At 57.9% G+C, this 17,519-nt stretch overlaps 2 protein-coding genes across 2 annotated transcripts in view; one reads left to right on the top strand and one right to left on the bottom strand.

Moving 5' to 3' along the window:
• Nucleotides 1-971: 971 nt before the first annotated feature.
• NLRP5 (NLR family pyrin domain containing 5) lies at nucleotides 972-16,908 on the bottom strand. The gene is given in 11 exon segments (XM_055146490.1): nucleotides 972-2,984; nucleotides 4,167-4,337; nucleotides 6,123-6,536; nucleotides 6,822-6,992; nucleotides 7,123-7,831; nucleotides 7,833-8,039; nucleotides 8,626-8,750; nucleotides 10,097-10,476; nucleotides 10,709-10,718; nucleotides 10,808-12,365; nucleotides 16,848-16,908. Coding segments are annotated over 11 exon segments (4,119 nt in total). The 3' UTR covers nucleotides 972-2,671.
• Nucleotides 12,202-17,519, top strand: part of NLRP13 (NLR family pyrin domain containing 13) — a 19,552-nt gene continuing 14,234 nt past the window's right edge. The window contains exons 1-3 of the mRNA XM_055145298.1: nucleotides 12,202-12,333; nucleotides 12,734-13,061; nucleotides 17,249-17,512. The gene's annotated coding sequence lies outside the window, so the exon portion shown is untranslated. The remainder of the gene's footprint in view (nucleotides 12,334-12,733; nucleotides 13,062-17,248; nucleotides 17,513-17,519) is intronic.

Raw genomic sequence — 17,519 nt, 5'->3', positions numbered from 1 at the left:
CATTCAGTACCCCTGTTGGCCCCTATCCAGCACTGGTAGGTAGAGGGCCAAGAGGAAAGTGGGCTTCTCTGTGGGCCACCTTCTCCCTCTGCTTTTGCGAGCAATGCCATGTACCCCACTGTTTTAAAACCGAAGAAGATAGATGTGCCCCGGCAAAAAATAAAATTGAGGAAGTGATTCAAGCCAGTTTCTTCAGGCCTGGATTGTGGTCCCAGGGGCCTGCCTGCTGGGCCTCCCAAACCTGCTTTTCCCTGACCCTGGGGAAGGAGATTGATCTTGCCTGAAATAACAGTAATGCTGCGGGCAGATAAAAATATAGCAGGAAATAGGGAAGAAAAATACCACCTGGGACCTAACCCAGCCCAAAGTCACTAAGGCCTCAGTGCCACAGGAAAACCCGGGATGCAGAGTCCTGGCCCAGCCTGCCCTGCCTGGGGTCCTTGGGAGAGGATTGTCCACTGTCCCCTGGACAAAGGTCACACAGAGAGCATCAGTGAACCCCATGGACCGCAAACAACTCTCCCCCTTGGCTACCACCCCAGCAACAGACTGGATAGGGGCAGAACAGAAAATTGTGCAAATGAATATGGCAGCAGGAAAAGGGTAATGTGGTTGGGGGTTGCACCCGGCGATGCTCAGGGTTTACTCCTGGTGGTGCTCAGGGCCATATGGGATGCCGAGGATCGAACCTAAGTTGGCCACTTGCAAGGCAAATGCCCTCCCCGCTGTACTGTCACTCCAGCCTGGAAAGGAATGATCTGCCCCCATCCCGGCCTGCCTCTGTCTCTGTCCCTCTCTCCTCCCCTGCTCCAAGGAAACTTGTCCTACCTCACTGTTTCTGCAAATTGTTTCCTGTGAGGAGCACAGGTAAGACAGGACTGACATCCCTCTCCTGCACAGTGATTGCTCACTGCAGCCTGGTTTCCAGCTCCCTAAGCACGCAGGGTGGGAGAACAAGTGGAAGCAGGTGCCATTTGACGGCCACCTCCTGAGCTGCTGAGACGGGAGGCCTGTGCTGTACAGGGCTCAGAGAGGATGCTCACCAGTCTCGAAAGTATCCCCCGAGACCAAGAGGTAAGCATTCTCTTCCTTCTCCCGGCTGCCACCTCTCCCAGATCCTGCTCCTTTCTGGGGTGCCCCCTCCCCCACCCGCAGCAGTAAAACATGTGTGTGAGGGGTGGGATTGCCCCAGCTGTATTCAGGAGCCTCTTGGTGGTGTTCGGGGACCAGAGTAGGAAGGATGGAGCCGAAGAGCCCTGCAGCTGAGCCTATGCTCAGCCCAGTGGGCTAGTCTCATCCCTGTGAGGGTGTGTGCTGTGCACCCACCCCTTCGCCTTCCACCGAACCACACATGGCTGGCACTGCAACTGGGGAGCGGCTGGTTGGTCCCCAACCAGCCCCACTGCACTGGCCCAGGCTGTCAGCACCAAGGACAGAGCCTGGTGGTCCTCCATCTGTCTGTTTCTCTCTCCCCCCCTCCACCCCCACTGACAGGAAAGTGAGGCAGGAGGGGGGTGAGGGGATGATGCATCCATGCCCTCCAGCCAGCTTCATGGACCCCAGAGCTGAACAGTTGAAGCCACCGGCTGTGGAACAGATGGGACCTGAAGTGAAGGTGGTCTCATTCCTGTGCCAAGACAGTCTAGTCCAGCCTTCACCAAAGACAGTTGAGCAGGTGCAAAGGATGGAGGATTGGAGAGCAGGAGACAGGGAGATGCTGGCCTGTGGTCAACCCCAGCACCACAGAGGGTTCCCTGAGCAGAGCCAGGAGTAGACTGAGCTCTGCCAGGTGGGGCCCAAAACCCAAAAAGAAAAACACAAGTGCTCCCACATCTGCCAACTCTCCCCTTTCTGGGCATTTATCCCCCAAACACCAGAAACACATTTAGATGGGCTGGAGAGGGCTGGAACTTGGCACTGCCTCTGCCTGTGGCTGTGACCTCCACATTGCATGTGGGCCCCAAGCACCTCCAGGTGCCCCCCCAAAATATAAAGGCGTATTTATGTTCATTTCAGCAACATAGTACAGTAGCTACAACATGGGGGCAGCGCCAAGGCCAGCAGCAGAGGACAGCCTGAGCAGCTGTGACCCAGGGACTAAGCAGCTGGCGGTAGTGGCCCCAGGAGCACCATGGACACGGGAGTCACAGTTTATGGCAACTTGGATAGAACTGGGCGGGAGGCGGGGGCAGGGGATGATGGTGCACTGAGTGAAACAAGCTGGATGCAGTACAAATACTGGGGTCCATCCTCAGCTGTGCAGGACCCCCGCCAAGCACAGAGCTGAGAGTACCCTAGAGCACTGCTGGGCATGGCCCCCAAGGATGAAAGAACCCCTGGCAGCATGACTTCCATTGACTGCCACTATGCACCCCTGTACCTGACTCACCCATATGACCCCTATAACTAATGTCACCAAGGCTTCATGGCATCACTGCTGCTGCTTCCAGGAACCTTCTGCACATGCAGCTATTGACCCTGGATCATCCCCCGCCCCTTGGGGTCACTGCTTGGGCACACTACCCTCTTCCCCTATCCTGCACGGTGGCCCAAGCCCTGGAGAGCTGCACACGTGCCACATGCTCAGAGTTTATTGGGGTTCCTCTGCTCCATGGAAGAATGCTCTGTGAGCAGAGGGACAGGGCAGAGGCTCTGTTAGTGACCGTGCAAATCACTGCCGACACCAGAACCAGTCTTCACTGGGCTCCTCATCCCAGTCTTCACCAGGCTCCTCGTCCCAGTCGCTGTCCACAGTTACCGATGGCTTCACCTGCTGCAACTCTGCCACCAGTTGCTGCACCTCAGCTGAAAACTGCCCTAGCTTCAGCCTGCAGGCAGCAAGATCACCGGAGGTTTCAGAACATTCCTCTCCCTGCAGCCCCCCCCCCCCCAATGTGCGGACAGCTTGGGCAGAGCAGGCTGCCTTCCCCGTGTCAATCCTAAGACACAGGGGCCCCAAAGTGTGCCCTGTGCAGATGTGAGGTCACCAGTGCAACTCGTTGGTCTGGAACATGCTTGAACCAACTCTCTTTGCACCCCTAACACCACAAGCCAGTCCCAGCTGTGCTGTGGGAGGTGTGTGGGAGCTCGGAGATGCAGGCAGCACCTGGGCAGCCCCACAGCTGAGGTAGCTGCAGTGCCCCCTGGTGAGCATGTGTGCAAGTACCAGAATCAAAACTCCAGAGATCCCTGGCCATAGAAGCTGTAGTAAAAGGAAAGGGGCAGATAATAACCCAGCTGCAATCCTTTGATAATAAAATGATATTAAAAAAGAAAGTATGGCAGGTAAGGGGCTTGTCTTACACATGGCTGACCTAATCCCCAGCATCTCAGATGGTCCTCTAAGTCAGCCAGGAGTGTGCCCCCCCCCAAAAAAAAAAGAAGAAGAAGGGGCACCAGAGAGGTACTACAGAAGTTAGGGGCTAGATTATTATGTTTTTGGTTTTTGGGTCACACCCCAAAAATGCTAAGGGCTCTGATGCTCCTGGCTCTGCACTCAGGAATTACTCCTACCACTCCAGTCCTTTTTTTTTTTTTTTTCTTTTTGGGTCACACCTGGAGATGCTCAGGGGTTACTCCTGGCTCTGCACTCAGGAATTACTCCTGGCGGTGCTCAGGGGACCATATGGGATGCTGGGAATTGAGCCGGGGTCGGCTGCGTGCAAGGCAAACACCCTACCCGCTGTGCTATCGCTCCAGCCCCTCCAGTCCTAATTTTTAATTAAAAAAACAAAGATTAAGGTCTGTACAGTTTGTGACTATAGCTGCCACGCCTGGTTTGAATCGAGGTACCATACTGCCCTCTGAAGAATGCCAGGAGTGCCCCCTGAACACCAGTGGGTGTGACCCAGCCCACCTCCCAGAAAGTTGAATGAGGTTGTGTCATGCAGCCCACGCAGCATGTCCCTCACCCGAGGGGCAGTTGGCTGCATGTAAGGCAAGTAGTTCAGCCCTGCACTGTCCCCAACCCACAACACATGAAGCTTACTCAGTGCTGTCTGCATGCAGCTGCAAACTCACCCAAAGAAGCCCCCTCCCTCCCCGCCGTCAGCCCCATTCCCACTGATGCTGAAAGCCTATGGGTATTGCGGGTGGCACAGAGCCAGTGCCTTAGCTGTGACTGCAGCTCTGGCCCCCATGGGCTGTCTAGGGTGGCAGGGACTCACCCAATGGCACGCAGGGCACAGGATGGGTGTGCGATCCCCTGACACAGCGTCCTCAGAGCCGGGAGGCTGAAGCTGTTGCCGGCCAGGCTGAGGCTGAGGAGGCTCCGGTTTTGGGAGAGGGTGGTGGAGAGCGTCTCGCTGCTGTCCGAGGTCAGGCCGCACTCCTCCAGCCTGTGGGCACACAGCCAGGCCAGGCCCTGAGCATCAGCCATAGCCACTCCCTGTGCAGCTGTCAGATGCCGGGGGGAGGGGGCCGCGGAGACCTGAAGCAAAGCCCGACATGCCCCCGGGTCCCCTGGAGAGTGCCGGGGATGGAGGGTCAAGGCTGAGATCTTGTTTCTGGGGATGGAACCCTGGGTGAGCGGAGGCTCCCAGCTCGGGGTGAGCCAGGGAGGAGTGGGCCAGGGTCTCTCCAGAGCGACTCAGGTGACCGTGCAGGGCATGCCCCTCCAGCTGTTAGGGACAGAGTGAGTGTTTCACCGACTCAGAGGCCTCCCGGCAGCAGCTGGAGAGACAGCAAGTGCTTTCCCCACTGTACTCGGGACACGACCCACCTGGGTTCGACACCTGGCACCCCAAATAGTCTCCTGAACCCCGCCAAGAGTGGTCCAGGTGAATGCAGAGCCAGAAGTAAGGCCTGGATGTGACCCAAAAACAAAGCCTAAGAACATACAGGCTTGACTGACACATAGTGAGGGTTGGCTCAGATGCTCCAGCCACCGCAGGATGATAGGATGGAGGAGGCTGACAAGGCTGACTGCTTTCCCAGAGGGTGCCTGCGCTTCTGAAGCATTTAGGAACAAAGTCTCTAGCCAAGAGGTGAGGCAGTGGCGGGCAAGGAGGGCCATGGGGGGCTGGAGCGATAGCACAGCGGGTAGGGCGTTTGCCTTGCACGCGGCCGACCCGGGTTCGAATCCCAGCATCCCATATGGTCCCCTGAGCACCGCCAGGGGTGATTCCTGAGTGCATGAGCCAGGAGTGACCCCTGTGCATCGCCGGGTGTGACCCAAAAACCAAAAAAAAAAAAAAAAAAAAAAGGAGGGCCATGGGGTGCTTGTGTCCAGTCTGGGGAGACACACTGAGCAGTACACATGCTCCCCCATTGCAGAGGTGAGGCAGGGTGTGCACAACATGAGCTCATGTCACAGGGGCAGGAGGGAGTCATGCTCTCCTAGGACGTGTCAGTAGCACTAAGAAGAACCAAGAGGTCCCCACATTTCCAGGAGGCAAGGAGGAAACTCAGTAATGACTTCGAACAGTGCTCAGAGGCCTCCCTAAACAGGGATGGTGCAGTTTTTCTGGGAGACATCGGCAAGCTCAGAAAATAAGAAGCTCCAAGGGCTTTGAGGAAGCTAACCAAAGGAGAGGGCATGGCCACCCAATAACAGGACGGACCAGCCATAGGGATGGGGTCCACCTGGAAGAGGCGGGGTCAGCTGCTGAGGGCCTGCCAAAACTGCCCATCACCTAGGGCCGAGAAGCAGCTGTGGTTTATTTAGTTATTTATGCTTTTTGGATCACACCTGGTGATATTCAGGGGTTATTCCTGGCTCTGTACTCAGGAATTACTCCTGGTGTTGCCCGGGGGACCATATAGGATGCTGGGGATCGAACCAGATCTGCTGCATACAAAGCAAGTGCCCTCCCGCTGTACTGTCTGGCTCCCCAAGGAGCTGTGGTTTAGAGGAGATGGTGGGTTCCCAACTTGGCCACTGAGAGGGGTATTCCTCGTTTCACCCCTCCCCTATAAGATAAGTGGGATAGCCACTACTGCTGATGCATCTCACAAGGAGTCCCTTGGGTTCTTTCTCTGCCACTGCCCTTCCCGGGTGTTCCTTCAGATGCACTGGTGGCATGTCACGTCTGGCCTGGCACTGGGCTGTGTCCCAGGGCACTGCAGAATGGCAGGGTCAGCCCTTCCTGCTCAGGCACCCCCTTGGGTCCAGCAGGCCGAACCTGGGCCCACCCAGAGTCCAAGACTTGCTCTGTTTTCTTCTTAATGCCTCAGGAGCAGCAAGGCAAGACTCAGCCCCAGCACCCCTGCACCAGGCCAAGCACACCCTGGTTCTGAGTTTGGGATCCAGGCGCCCCCATCCACTTTGGTTTGCTCCAAACACCGAACTCTGACAGCAGGAATGCTGCTCTCCCAGGCTGTCCCAAGCACAAAGTCCAGAACACGAGCACGGCGCCCTGGCCCACCTGAGTCTCATGAGTGAGCTGGTGCTTTGTTTGAGACCCTCGCAGAGTGCCACCAGCCCCTCGTGGCCCAGGGCATTGTGGGAAAGATCCAGGCTGCTCAGGTGCTGGCTCCTCGCAATCACTGAGGACAGGCTGGAGCAGCAGGTGGCCGTGAGCTCACACTGTACAAGCCTGCAGCAGAGGGAAGAGGTGTCGGGGAGCCGCAGAGGGTCCCTATCTCCTGTCCCTCTTGGCTCAGAGCGGGGGACCTTGGGCCAGAGAGAGGCAGAAGAGTTGGCACCTCTGGACAGTTCTACCTGGAATACTCAGCAGGAAGCTAACTCAGACCCAAGTGTTAGTGCCCCTAGATGCCACAACCTGCCTCCCAGCGTCCTCACAGGGAACAGGGCCGCCCCCTCCCACCCTCAGCCTCAGCCCACTGGTGGGCAGAGCTAGGTGCAGCCCTGTGACACTCACTCCAGCTCCCGCAGGTGGCACGTGGGTTCCTGCAGGGCCACACACAGGAGGTAGATGCTGCTGTTGCCCAGCGGGTTCGAGCTGAGGCTCAGATGTGTCAGGCTTGTGTCATGCATGAGTGCCAGGGCCAGGAAGCTGCAGGCAGTCGTGTCCAGGTCACACTGGTTCAGTCTGAGGGCAGACGGGAAGAGAAGTCAGACTCAAGAGCCCCACATGGGCAGCACCATCCTGGGGAGGTCCCCTCTGCTATGTGCCATTAGCACTACAGGGTACATAGGAACAAAGTTTGGGGGTCACTCACAGCAGCCTCTGGAGACCATGGCTGGGTGCCGAATGGCTGAGGGAGGGGTACAGGAACCTCATGCCCCACATACTCAGGTGGTTGTCTGACAGGTCCAGGTGCGTCAGGCTGCGGTTGCCGATGAGGCCCGTGGCCAGGTCCTGGCAGGCCCTGGCAGAGAGGCCACAGCTCCGCAGCCTGGAGAGGGAGCCCCAAGGCATGAGGAGGGTCTGCTCTGGCCCCCCTGCTCCCCTGCTGTGGCCCCCCTGCTCCCCACAGCTGGGGAGGGGCGCAAGCAGCAGGTTCACAAGTCTCGGACACGCCCGCTGGGACAGAAAGAATGTGCATGTGCGTGTGGAAGTGCATCTAGCCTTGCATCTGGCATGCATCTCCGCCCATGTCTGGGCCCATGTCTGTATGTCTGTGCATGTGGGTGTGTGGGAAGGGGGCACACTCCTCCCCAGCAGTAAAGGGGCAGAGGGCAGGAACCTCGATGGACCTGAGTGGGAGATTCCCACGGGAATCCTCATCCTGAGGCAGCACCCCCAGCTCAGGGGCAACCTGGCGAGGCCCAGGGATGCTTGTGGCTTCTGCGCATTTGGCATTGGCATGGAGGGCACTTGGAGATATCTAGAGACCTGTAGCTGGGGGCATCCTCCCATGACCCCACTCCTTCCCCTGTTACCCGTTGGGGTTTGGGGCCACACCAGGATGGGGCCCAGGGCGAGGGAGCACTCACACGAGCTTCTGCAGGGTGCAGGTCGGGGCCAGCAGGCCCTGGCACAGTGCTTTGAGGCCACCCTTTGAGACCTTGTTTCTGGCCAAGCTGAGGACTCGCAAGCAGGTGGCCCCAGCCAGGACTTGGGAGATGACAGAGAACTCAGGGTCTTCTAGCCAGCAGCCATCTAGCCTGCAGAGAACGGCATCCTGGAACCAGTATTATGTCCAGACAGACCCCAGCACCTCTGCCTCTCCCCCCACCCCCACCCCAGGGACACAGCCCGTCTCTCCCCAGGTGCCTGGAGTTGTGTGAATGCTGGGACCTGCGAGGCTGTGGGGTGCAGGTTCACCCCCTAACCTGGACCCTCTTGGATGCCTATGCTGGTGAGAAACACCAAGTTATTTCAGAGCCCTTTTTATTGGTGTCCAGTCTGGGGGTCTAACCTATGGGGCTCAGGGGCTACTCGGTGCTTGGTGCCGGGGGACAAGATGCAAGTGATACCCTGATGTCACTGATGTGTGGGATCCAGTGGGGGTACTGAGGCAGCTCTCTGTATCAGGACCACCAGGGCTGCCCCTGGTCACGTGGGGCCAGGGATGGACCCAGACTAGCCGTGTGCGAGAGAGGCACCTCCTCGCCGCTCCTTGTCCTGTTGTACCCCCGCTCACCCAACACACATTGTATTTTTGTAACTGGGGTGAGTGTTTCAAACATAAATGACCTCCACCAGTTCCAGAGCAAGTGTCGAGGCTGGACTCACCAGAGAGAGCGGAGCCTGCAGGAGGGATGTCGCAGAGCCGCACTGGCCATGGTCACGTCCTCATGCCTGAGGGATATGCAGGCTAGGCGCAGGAGCCGGAGTCTGGGGTTGGCAATCAGGACATGCCAGAGGGGGTCCAGGCCCCGTGTGATCTGCACATCTGTGAAGCTGTGGGGGAAGGGGTGTAGACAGAGAGGGAGTGGTGTAGACAGGGAGGGGGGTGTAGACAGGGCTAGGGGTATAAACAGGGAGGGGGGTGTAGACAGGATTAGGGGTGTAGACAGGGAGGGTGGGGTTTAGACAGGGAGGGTGGGGTTGACAGGGAGGGTGGGGTTGACAGGGAGGGGGTGTAGGTGGGGGGAATAGATGGGGATTGTAGACAGGAGGATGTAGACAGGGGCATTATAGACAGGAGGACATTCTGCAATTTATCCTGTCCCTCAGCCCCTTATGTTCATCTGCTACATAAGCCACAGCCACAGAAATGCCTTTCTTGCTCCCAGCACTGGAAATGGCATGAGAACAAGGGCAGAATATTCTAGGAGAGCTGTCCATCAGGAGAGCCAAAGAGCCACACGTGAGATATGATTCCAATGCTGGGGGGCCAGGAAGATGGCTCAGTGGGCAGAGCACATGCTGTGGGTGCAGCAGCCCTGGGCTCCACATGGTTATCCTACACACCACTGGTGTGGGCCCCAAAATAAACAAAGGAATGAAGGGCCAGAGAGCTAGCATGGTGGGGAAGGTACTTGCCTTGCGTACGGCTGACCCCAATTCAAACACCTTATTTTCCCCTGAATGATTCCAGCAGTAAGCCCAAGTGTGAAAAGCCAAAACCAAAGGATGAAGCTTGGAGAACCCGCACCTTGCCAAGTATGAGCTTGTCTTCGTCCCCTTAAAAAGGAGAAGGAAATAGGGTGTCGTCCAGAGAACAGAACTAGGATGTCAGTCAAATTCAGGTTGAAGAGTCAAGAGTCAAGGGTCAGACCAGGTAAACTGCCTTCACATTTTACAGATCCACAGACCCACAGCAACAGACATAGGTGACCTTAATCTGTAGGGAACCAGGGAGGGTTGAACCGGAAATGCAGCTGGTGGGTAGAAAATTCCCTGAATTGAGCCGTGCAGCTCAGTGAGCGCGGGGCTGGGGGGCAAGAGAAGCTGGCCCCAGGTCTCTGCATCACAGGGACACTGCACAGACCCCGGCGCGGTGTGCTGGCAGGGCTCAGCCCAGGGAAGGGCCCTGAAGGAGGTGTGGAGATGGGTCTGCCCCACTCTGCAGCAGTGCCAGGATTCCCGAAACCTCAGAGCTGGGAGTAGAACCCGTGTCCAGGCCCCACACACAGTCGTCTATGCCGGCTGGCTGGAGAGGCGGTGCGGCTGAAATGAGCCCCCCCTCCCTCTTTCCTGGACAACCAACTCCTGTTCATCCTTCAAAATCCACAGTACGTGATCCGGCCTCAGGTGCTCCCTCTCCCACCCTGAGGATCCGCATGACCCCGTGTCCCACTCACGTCAGGTGCTGAATGCCACAGGTCGGCCGCTGGAGCTGTCCACACAGTGTCTTCAGAGCCCAGGGGCTCAGGACGCTGCCCGTGAGGTCCAGCCGCTGCAGACTGGGGTGTGCACCAAGCACCCCACACAGCTGCTGCCAGCTCTCCCTTACTAGGCTCTGGGGCTGCAGCCTGTGGGGGAGAGACAGAGTCTGGAGCTGAGCACCGCCACCCCGGGCACCTGCCTGACTCCGCAGTGCCTCGGGCCCGGCCTTCCCTGAGTGGCACAGGGACAGCCACACCTGAACCGCCCCGCTTCTGGGTAAGACAGAGGCACTGAAACTGGGGGGAGAGGTGGTGGACGGGTCAGCGCCAGCCCCAGCAGCAACGCCAAGCAGCATCTGGTCGACTCACTGCAGGGCAGGAAGCCACTGAGCACTCATGGTGTGACCCCAAGCCCCCAAAATAGAAAGAGCTGAAAAGGGAACTGGGACAGAGACCGTCCAGCGGCAAAGGCACCACACCCTTGCATGTGACTAAGGGACACCTCAGAGGGTCCCCAGAGCCCCACCAGAAGTGAGCCCCAGCACAGAGGTGGGAGTCAGCTCCAAGCACTGCTGGGTGTGGCCTAACAAGCTCTCCCCTCACCCACAAAAAAAGGGCTGTGGCTTGGTCAGCACAAACCCCCAAAAAGGGGATGAACAAAGCCCAAGGCCACAGGCGAGGCCTCACCTGGGGGGCAGGAGGGGCCCCATCTCAAGGCTGTGATCCTTCTGGAAGATGCCCCCGACAAACAGCTGGAGGGTCTGCAGGTGGCCACAGCAGGGCAGGCAGAAGGCATGGACCAGGAGGTCCATCGGGCAGCTGAGCAGCGCCCGGGCTGTCCGCACGCTGGCACACGCCTCCTGCACCAGCTCCTGCTCCTGCGTCTCAAAGAGGCAGTAGAAGGTGGAGAGAAGGTCCTGGGGGTCAGGGTGGGCCCTCAGCCAGGCCACCTCGTGCAGCAGGGCCTGTCTGGTCTCGGGGGCCACGACACACCCCAGCACGCCCTGCAGCAGCTCTGCCACCCCCCGGTTCAGGAGGCCACACAGGAAGAGGTTCATGGGCGACTGGCAGGCACCCCCAGGCCTGGGCGGCAGCAGGCTCAGGAGCTCGGGGAGCATTGGGCAGGTCTGCCCCTCAGGCAGCATGTGGCTCAAAGCCGCAAAGAAATCCTGCAGGCTCGGGTGCAGGAAGCGGAAGTGACCAGCCAGGTGTGGGTGAGGCAGCAGGAAGTGCCTGTTGACCAGAAAGGAGAGGTGCGGGCTCCACAGCCCGAGCTTGTACAGTGTGTCTTGGGAGAAGACCAACTTCTGGAACCTCAGACCCTCCAGGGCCAGACGGCACAAGGCCTGCAGCATGCACCTCCAGACGGGGTTCAGGTGGTCCCTTATCTCAGCTGCCACTTCCATTGGTGAGAAATGATGAAACACCCAGGTGGCATACAAGGCCGTGAGCGTGCAGTTGTGGGTGGCCAGTTGCAGATGGAGGACTTCCTGGAGGAGGTGGTTCACAGCGGGGACCTGGCAGTTCTCCAGCAATGGTTGGCAGTGGGTGGCCCACTGTAGGGTTTGCCTCTGCTGGGCCTCAGAGTAGCTGTGTTGCAGGAGCCAGTCCAGCCTCTGCTCCACTGAGAGCCTCCCGAGCCACAGGTAGCGGGGGGCCACCAGCACGGCCTTGAGCATCTCCAGGTTGCCTGAGGCTGTGATGAGCAGCGAGGCCTCTGGCAGCAGCACCTTCCGGAGCAAACTGCGGATCAGCACCTCCACAGGCTGCCACGCTGCCCAGTCCGTGCACACGGCCCCCTCCTCGTCCCCAGAGGTCCAGTCTAGGTCATCAAAACTGTCCAGCACGAACAGCAGCCTGTCTGGCCAGGCCCCAATATCCTGTGCGGCCCCTGGAGCGGCAGGCCAGGCCCTGGACAGCAGCTTCAGGAGGCTGCTCTCTGCCGGCCCCCGCAGGTCCTGGGCCTGCAGGAGGAAGATGTAAGAGAAGAGGTCCTGGAGGGCCTCGCCCTGCGCCCAGCCCAGCAGGAGCCTGCGAACCAGCAGGGCCTGGCCTGCACCCGGCTCCCCATGCAGGACCACGGTGCGTGGCCGGAAGCCATGCTCGTCAGGCAAGAAGACCCTGAACAGTGCTTGCAGCTCAGGGCTGTCACAGTCTGAGTCCTGGAAGCCATCATCCTCTGCCGTCAGCCTGCCAGCGAAGTTGCTTATCAGGTATGTCTTGTAGTCCCAGTGGCCCGGGGCACCTGCACAGCAATGGGGGGGATGGCAGCATAAGGGCTTGGGCCGGACACCCCCACCCCAAGCCAGAGCTTTGGCTTTTGGGAACCACACCTGGCAGTGATTGGGGACCACCCCTAGCTCGGCTTGGGGCCCCCCCTGTGGTGTCCAGGGTCATTCCTGTCCAGGGGTCCATCTGAGACACTGGGTTCAGCTACAAGTAAGGGTGAGGTCCCGGCCACCGTCTGCTGGGTATGGGGTGTCTCTTGTCTCTCCATCATCACCTACCTCCAAGACCATTTTGCCATGGGCCAGGAGGCTGGGTAACACAGAGGTGCTTTGCACATGGGGTCCCTGGCACGCTGTGACTCCTGCCTCCTCCCACCCAAAACAGCCATGGAAGGCACCGTGCGGGAACCTTCATCCTCTCCTGGTTTCTTGCCTCGGAACTCTCTCATCAAGCTGCCACAGGCTCTGTGCCTGTCTCTGCGGCTGCAGGTGCCCAGACACAGACCTGGGACCCCAGCTGCACCCCAGACAACTGTATTCTCAGGGCCCTGCTCTGCTCAAAGGACCATGGAGCCCCAGTCAGCTGAGCCAGAAGTCCCGGTGCCAGGCACAGGAACAGATTCCAGACAAGCTGCTCTTCCAGACCCCATTTCTCCTCCCCCAGGCAGTGGCGGTCTGCAGGGATCTGCCACTTTGTGACTGCCAGGGCCACAGTGAGTAGTCGGACAAGTAGTGTTCCTGTCCTGGGGCACGGTACATGGCAAGGATGACCAGTGCCGCTGACCTCAACAGAGACCACAGCCAGGGACATGGGGCATGGGAGAGTGGGCAGGGCTTTGGCCTTCCCACGCTGACCTGGGTTTGAACCGGAGCACAACACTGGGCTCCAAGTACTGCCAGGAGTGAGCCCTGAGCAGAGCTGGGTGTGCCACCCGACCCCCAACAGAGAAACCCAGAGAACCAAAGAGGGGACCCCTGGTCTCACCTGGGTTCCAGCAGTGCACCTGCTTCCCTTTCACCCTGGGCGCAAGTGCAGGAGCAGCTTGGGCATCCTTTCCTCGTTGTCCCTCCATTTCTGGGCGCTGCCAGTGCCGGAGCTCCAACAGAGCTGTGAGAGGGAGAGGTGAGTGTTCTCTGCACGTGTTCTCCCAGGAGGTCCTAAACCTAAAGTTTTGTGAGGGCTGTTATAGAGGGGGGCGTTTGCCACACCCGCAGTGCCCAGGCCAGCTAACTGCAAGGCAGGTGCCTTAAGCCCTCTGCATTAGCTCCTGACCCTGAGCGTGCTCTGACTCTCAGTGTGAAGAGGCACGTTTTGGTCTATTCTGTGCTGTGGTGTAGGGTGACTCAGAGAATGAGTTGGTGTATTGCTCTTATTAGAAACTTATCTGAAAGAGGAACTGGAGAGTCCAGGGATTATGGCCCAATGCTCATTGATTATGGTTCAATCCCCAGCACTGGAACCAGTACCATGTCGTACCACCAGCACTAGGTGTGGGCCCTGAGAGCAGAGCTGGGAGTGAGCACAGCGCCAGGAATCAGCCCCAAGCCGAGAGCCAGGGCCACCTCCAGAACTGGGTGTGACTCTGCCATTCATAAGTTTGGGGGCATTTTTCTGGTCTCTGACTGGGGAAGAAGCAGCAGAACAGCTATGAAGGGGCACTTTGGAGGCCCTGAGGAAGGGTGACAGGAAGGGCCCTGGGACAAGTCACAGGATCTGCTGAGGACGGAGGGAAGCAGCAGAGCCAGATCTGAGGCAGGAACTAAGCAGCAGGACTCAGACAGGTGGGGGCTGGGAAGCAGGGCTGGAGACATGTGAGGGCTCGGGGACCTGGGACACAGCCTGAGGTCTGCAGGGAGGCACCCGCTCGGGTTGGGATGGATTCGCTCAGAATGGGCCGACTCTCCTCAGCACTTATGGAGCGAGGGCCAGTCAGCTGCCAGTGGCTGCAAAGCGCCTCTGCACCCTGGTGTATCTGCAGCTTATATTTTAAATTATTTAAAAAATTAAATTGTTATAGTGCTGCTTTTTCATTTTTGGGAGAGGAACTTGTGGCCACAGTCGGTGGGGCTAGGAGCTTCCCTGGCTCTGTGCTTGGGGCTCTTATCAGTGCCAGGGATCAAACTCAGGGGTCCATGTGCGAGGCCAGCCTGTTCCTACTGTCCTGCGTCCCCTGCTCCTGTGTTTAAGTGGCACATTTCAACTGCTTCCATGTCTCTAGAGAATGGGTGTCAAGAAATATTTTCTTGTATGGGCCACACTTGGCAATGCTCAGGGGTTACTCCTGGCTCTGCACTCAGGAATCACTCCTGGAGGTATTCAGGGGACCATACGGTTTAATTTAAAATATGCCCTACCCACTGTCCTAGAGATTGCGCAGGTTTTCAGAGAAATGCTGCCAGATCCAACCTGTTTGCTCAGCAAAGCTGAAGACATACAGGCTGGGGAGTGCCTGCTTTGCATATGGTCCCCAAGGCAACTGCCAGAAGTGACCTCCAAGTAAGGAGCTGTGCAGAGCCCTTGAGCACCACAAGGTGTGGACCCAAAATCAAACCAACAAACAAAACACCTGTAGAGCACTTAGGCAATAGTCCTGCTGAAGTACTCCTGCTCTGAGGGGACCACGTGTCTGCAAGACTGTTCAGGACACGGGGCTGGGAGAGCGGGGTGGGCATTTGCCTTGCATGCAGCTGACTCGGGTTTGATCCCTGCCATTGCATATGGTCCCCCGAGTCCTGCCGGGATGTGGCCCCCAAAACAAATACAAAGTAATTTTAGTAGGAGTAGAAATACATGCATTTCTACTCATTTCTACTAAAAATAACATATCACATTAAAACAATTGAGCTTAAAATTACCAGGGGGAGATTAAGGACCGTGAAGAGATGGAATTTATGTGTAGATTACTCCAAACAGGGCCCTCTATTGACGTTTCTGTACATAAAAAAATCAGAACTATGCTCATGGGGACTCCAGGTTTCAGGGCCATGCCCAGTGGTGTCAGGGAGGGAAGCTGGTTGGCTGTTGGCAAGGCTAACCCCCTGCACTATCTTACCAGCCCCCAGAAACAATATTAATTGCATGGGCGGTAACAGGAAAAACTTATTTCTAAGAACACATTCAAATGTTCCACCCTAATTACAGAGCAAGTAAAATCTCATTTCTCTGCCATCTAACACAGAACAACCAATGTACAGAGAGACAGAAAACAATAGCAAGAGAGCAAAACTCCCATTAACTGTTAACTGGCCAAGGTGACTACACATCCCATGGGTCCCATCTCTGTGAAATCAGCCTCGAAGCTCAGGGGGACCCCTGGAAATCTCCCTCATTGAAGGTAGGGAGCAGAGGGCAGCCCCCCAATCGCACCCCAGTTTCCTGTCACCCCTCCATCATTCCAGCAGTCCTCACGAGGAAAAACCCATCAAAGAGTGGCTGTGACGGAGAGTAGGGAACGCCTGTCGAGACTGGGACACCAGCAGAGAACAGGTGGGAACGGGGGGAGCCCGCGGCTGGAGGAAACTGGAGCCTCAGGCGAAGCCACTGCCCCTGACTGCTGAGCCCTCTCCGGTCCCTGGCAGTCCGCTTGTCTGGGCCCAGGAGGCTCCCCTGGTCAGTTCTGAGCCCACTGCTGGCCAGAGCACTGCAGGGATGACAGGGACCCAGCACTCCCCAGCAGGAACCAGATATTGCAGGACTTGCGGGGGACCCCCCCACAGCAGCCTGTGAGCAAGGTTCTCCCCTCAGACCAGGGAGGGGCAGGCAGGGCATGTCGAGGACACACTCACCTTTCCAAGTGGCCACTTCTGGACCCACGTCTGCGCCCCAGGGCCTGCCTTTAAGGAGGTTCAGCTGGCACGTGGCAGCTGCCCATTGGCTTCTCGGAAGCTGCACTGGCTCTCACCTGCGGCCACCCTTCCTCACCTTACGCTGCCCCCGCCTCCTGTGTCCCCCACCACAGTGTGAGGGTTTGGGCCTCTGCCTCATTGTCAACGGCAGATGTTTGCGTGAGTGTGAGTAGGCGTGTGACAGTATAAGTGTGTGATATGAGTGTTTATGAGTGTGTGTGAGTGTGAATGTGTGAATGTGTGTGGGGGCAAGTATGAGAGTATGTGTGTCAGAGGTTAAGGCGCTTGGCTTGTCTGCAGCGGACTTGGGTTCAATTCCCAGCACTGCATATGGTCCCCCATGTCAGGAGTGAACCTGAGCACCACCAGGTGTGGCTCAACCCTCTAGGCGCACCCCCAGTCTGTGGCCCAGGGACGTGGCCCAGAGAAGGCGAACGTGCTGTGTGCACAGGCCTAGTTTGAGGCTCTTTACTACAAACAGGAGAACAAAACCGAACAACCCAACCAGCTAAAACCAGCTAGTCTCGAGGGCAGGCTTTGCGTGTGGCAGTTCCAGATGCCATCCAGCACTGCATGGAGTTCTGAATACCCCAGAACGCAGGAAAGTGTCCCCACCTGCCTGCCTCTGGCAACTAAGAGTAGGGCAGGGGCACCTGGGTCAGTCATCAGGTGAACTGGGTCGAAATCTCCACCTCGGATGGAGGCGGCACACATTGAGCCCCGGGCTAATCAGAGGTGGAGATTAAGGTTACCGGGGCCAATTAGAAATGGAGATTGGAAGCACCAGCTAGCGGTAGAGATCAAGGGCATTGGTGCCGGTCAGAAGTGAAGGGGGAGGGTCACGGACCAATCAGAAGTGGATCTTGAAAGCACTGGGCCAATTAGAGTTACCAGTGAAGGATCCCGGGCCAATCACAGGCCGGGGAGGGGCGGGGCAGGATACTTCTTGCAGGATGCGGGAATGCGGGGAAGGGTTGGAGGCTCACAGCCTGGCTGGTGGGTGCAGGCCCTTCTCCCTGCTGAATTCCGCAGGCGTTCTCGTTTCTTTTCCTAGGTAACTTTGTCGAGGTGTCGGAAATTCTGGTGCAGCAGGATAAATCTGGACACAGTACAGCCTCTCGAACTCCGCAGGCCACGCAGGCCTCTCCTGCAGCGTGAGCTGCAGCGCAGAACCCAAGGCAAGAGTTGGGTAGCGCACACACGCCCCGGCCTCCCCATCGCGACCTTTGCTCTGGCCGCAGGGGGACGTGGGGGAAGGCGAATTGCAGGGACAGGAGCTAGACTATTGCCCTGTCGTCCCTGGTTTCATCTGTAGGAGGTACGTA

Source organism: Sorex araneus, chromosome 8 (assembly GCF_027595985.1).
Source record: "Sorex araneus isolate mSorAra2 chromosome 8, mSorAra2.pri, whole genome shotgun sequence".
Taxonomy (NCBI): domain Eukaryota; kingdom Metazoa; phylum Chordata; class Mammalia; order Eulipotyphla; family Soricidae; genus Sorex; species Sorex araneus.
The sequence above is the reverse complement of the archived record's forward strand: the minus strand, read 5'-3'. Positions and strand labels throughout refer to the sequence as shown.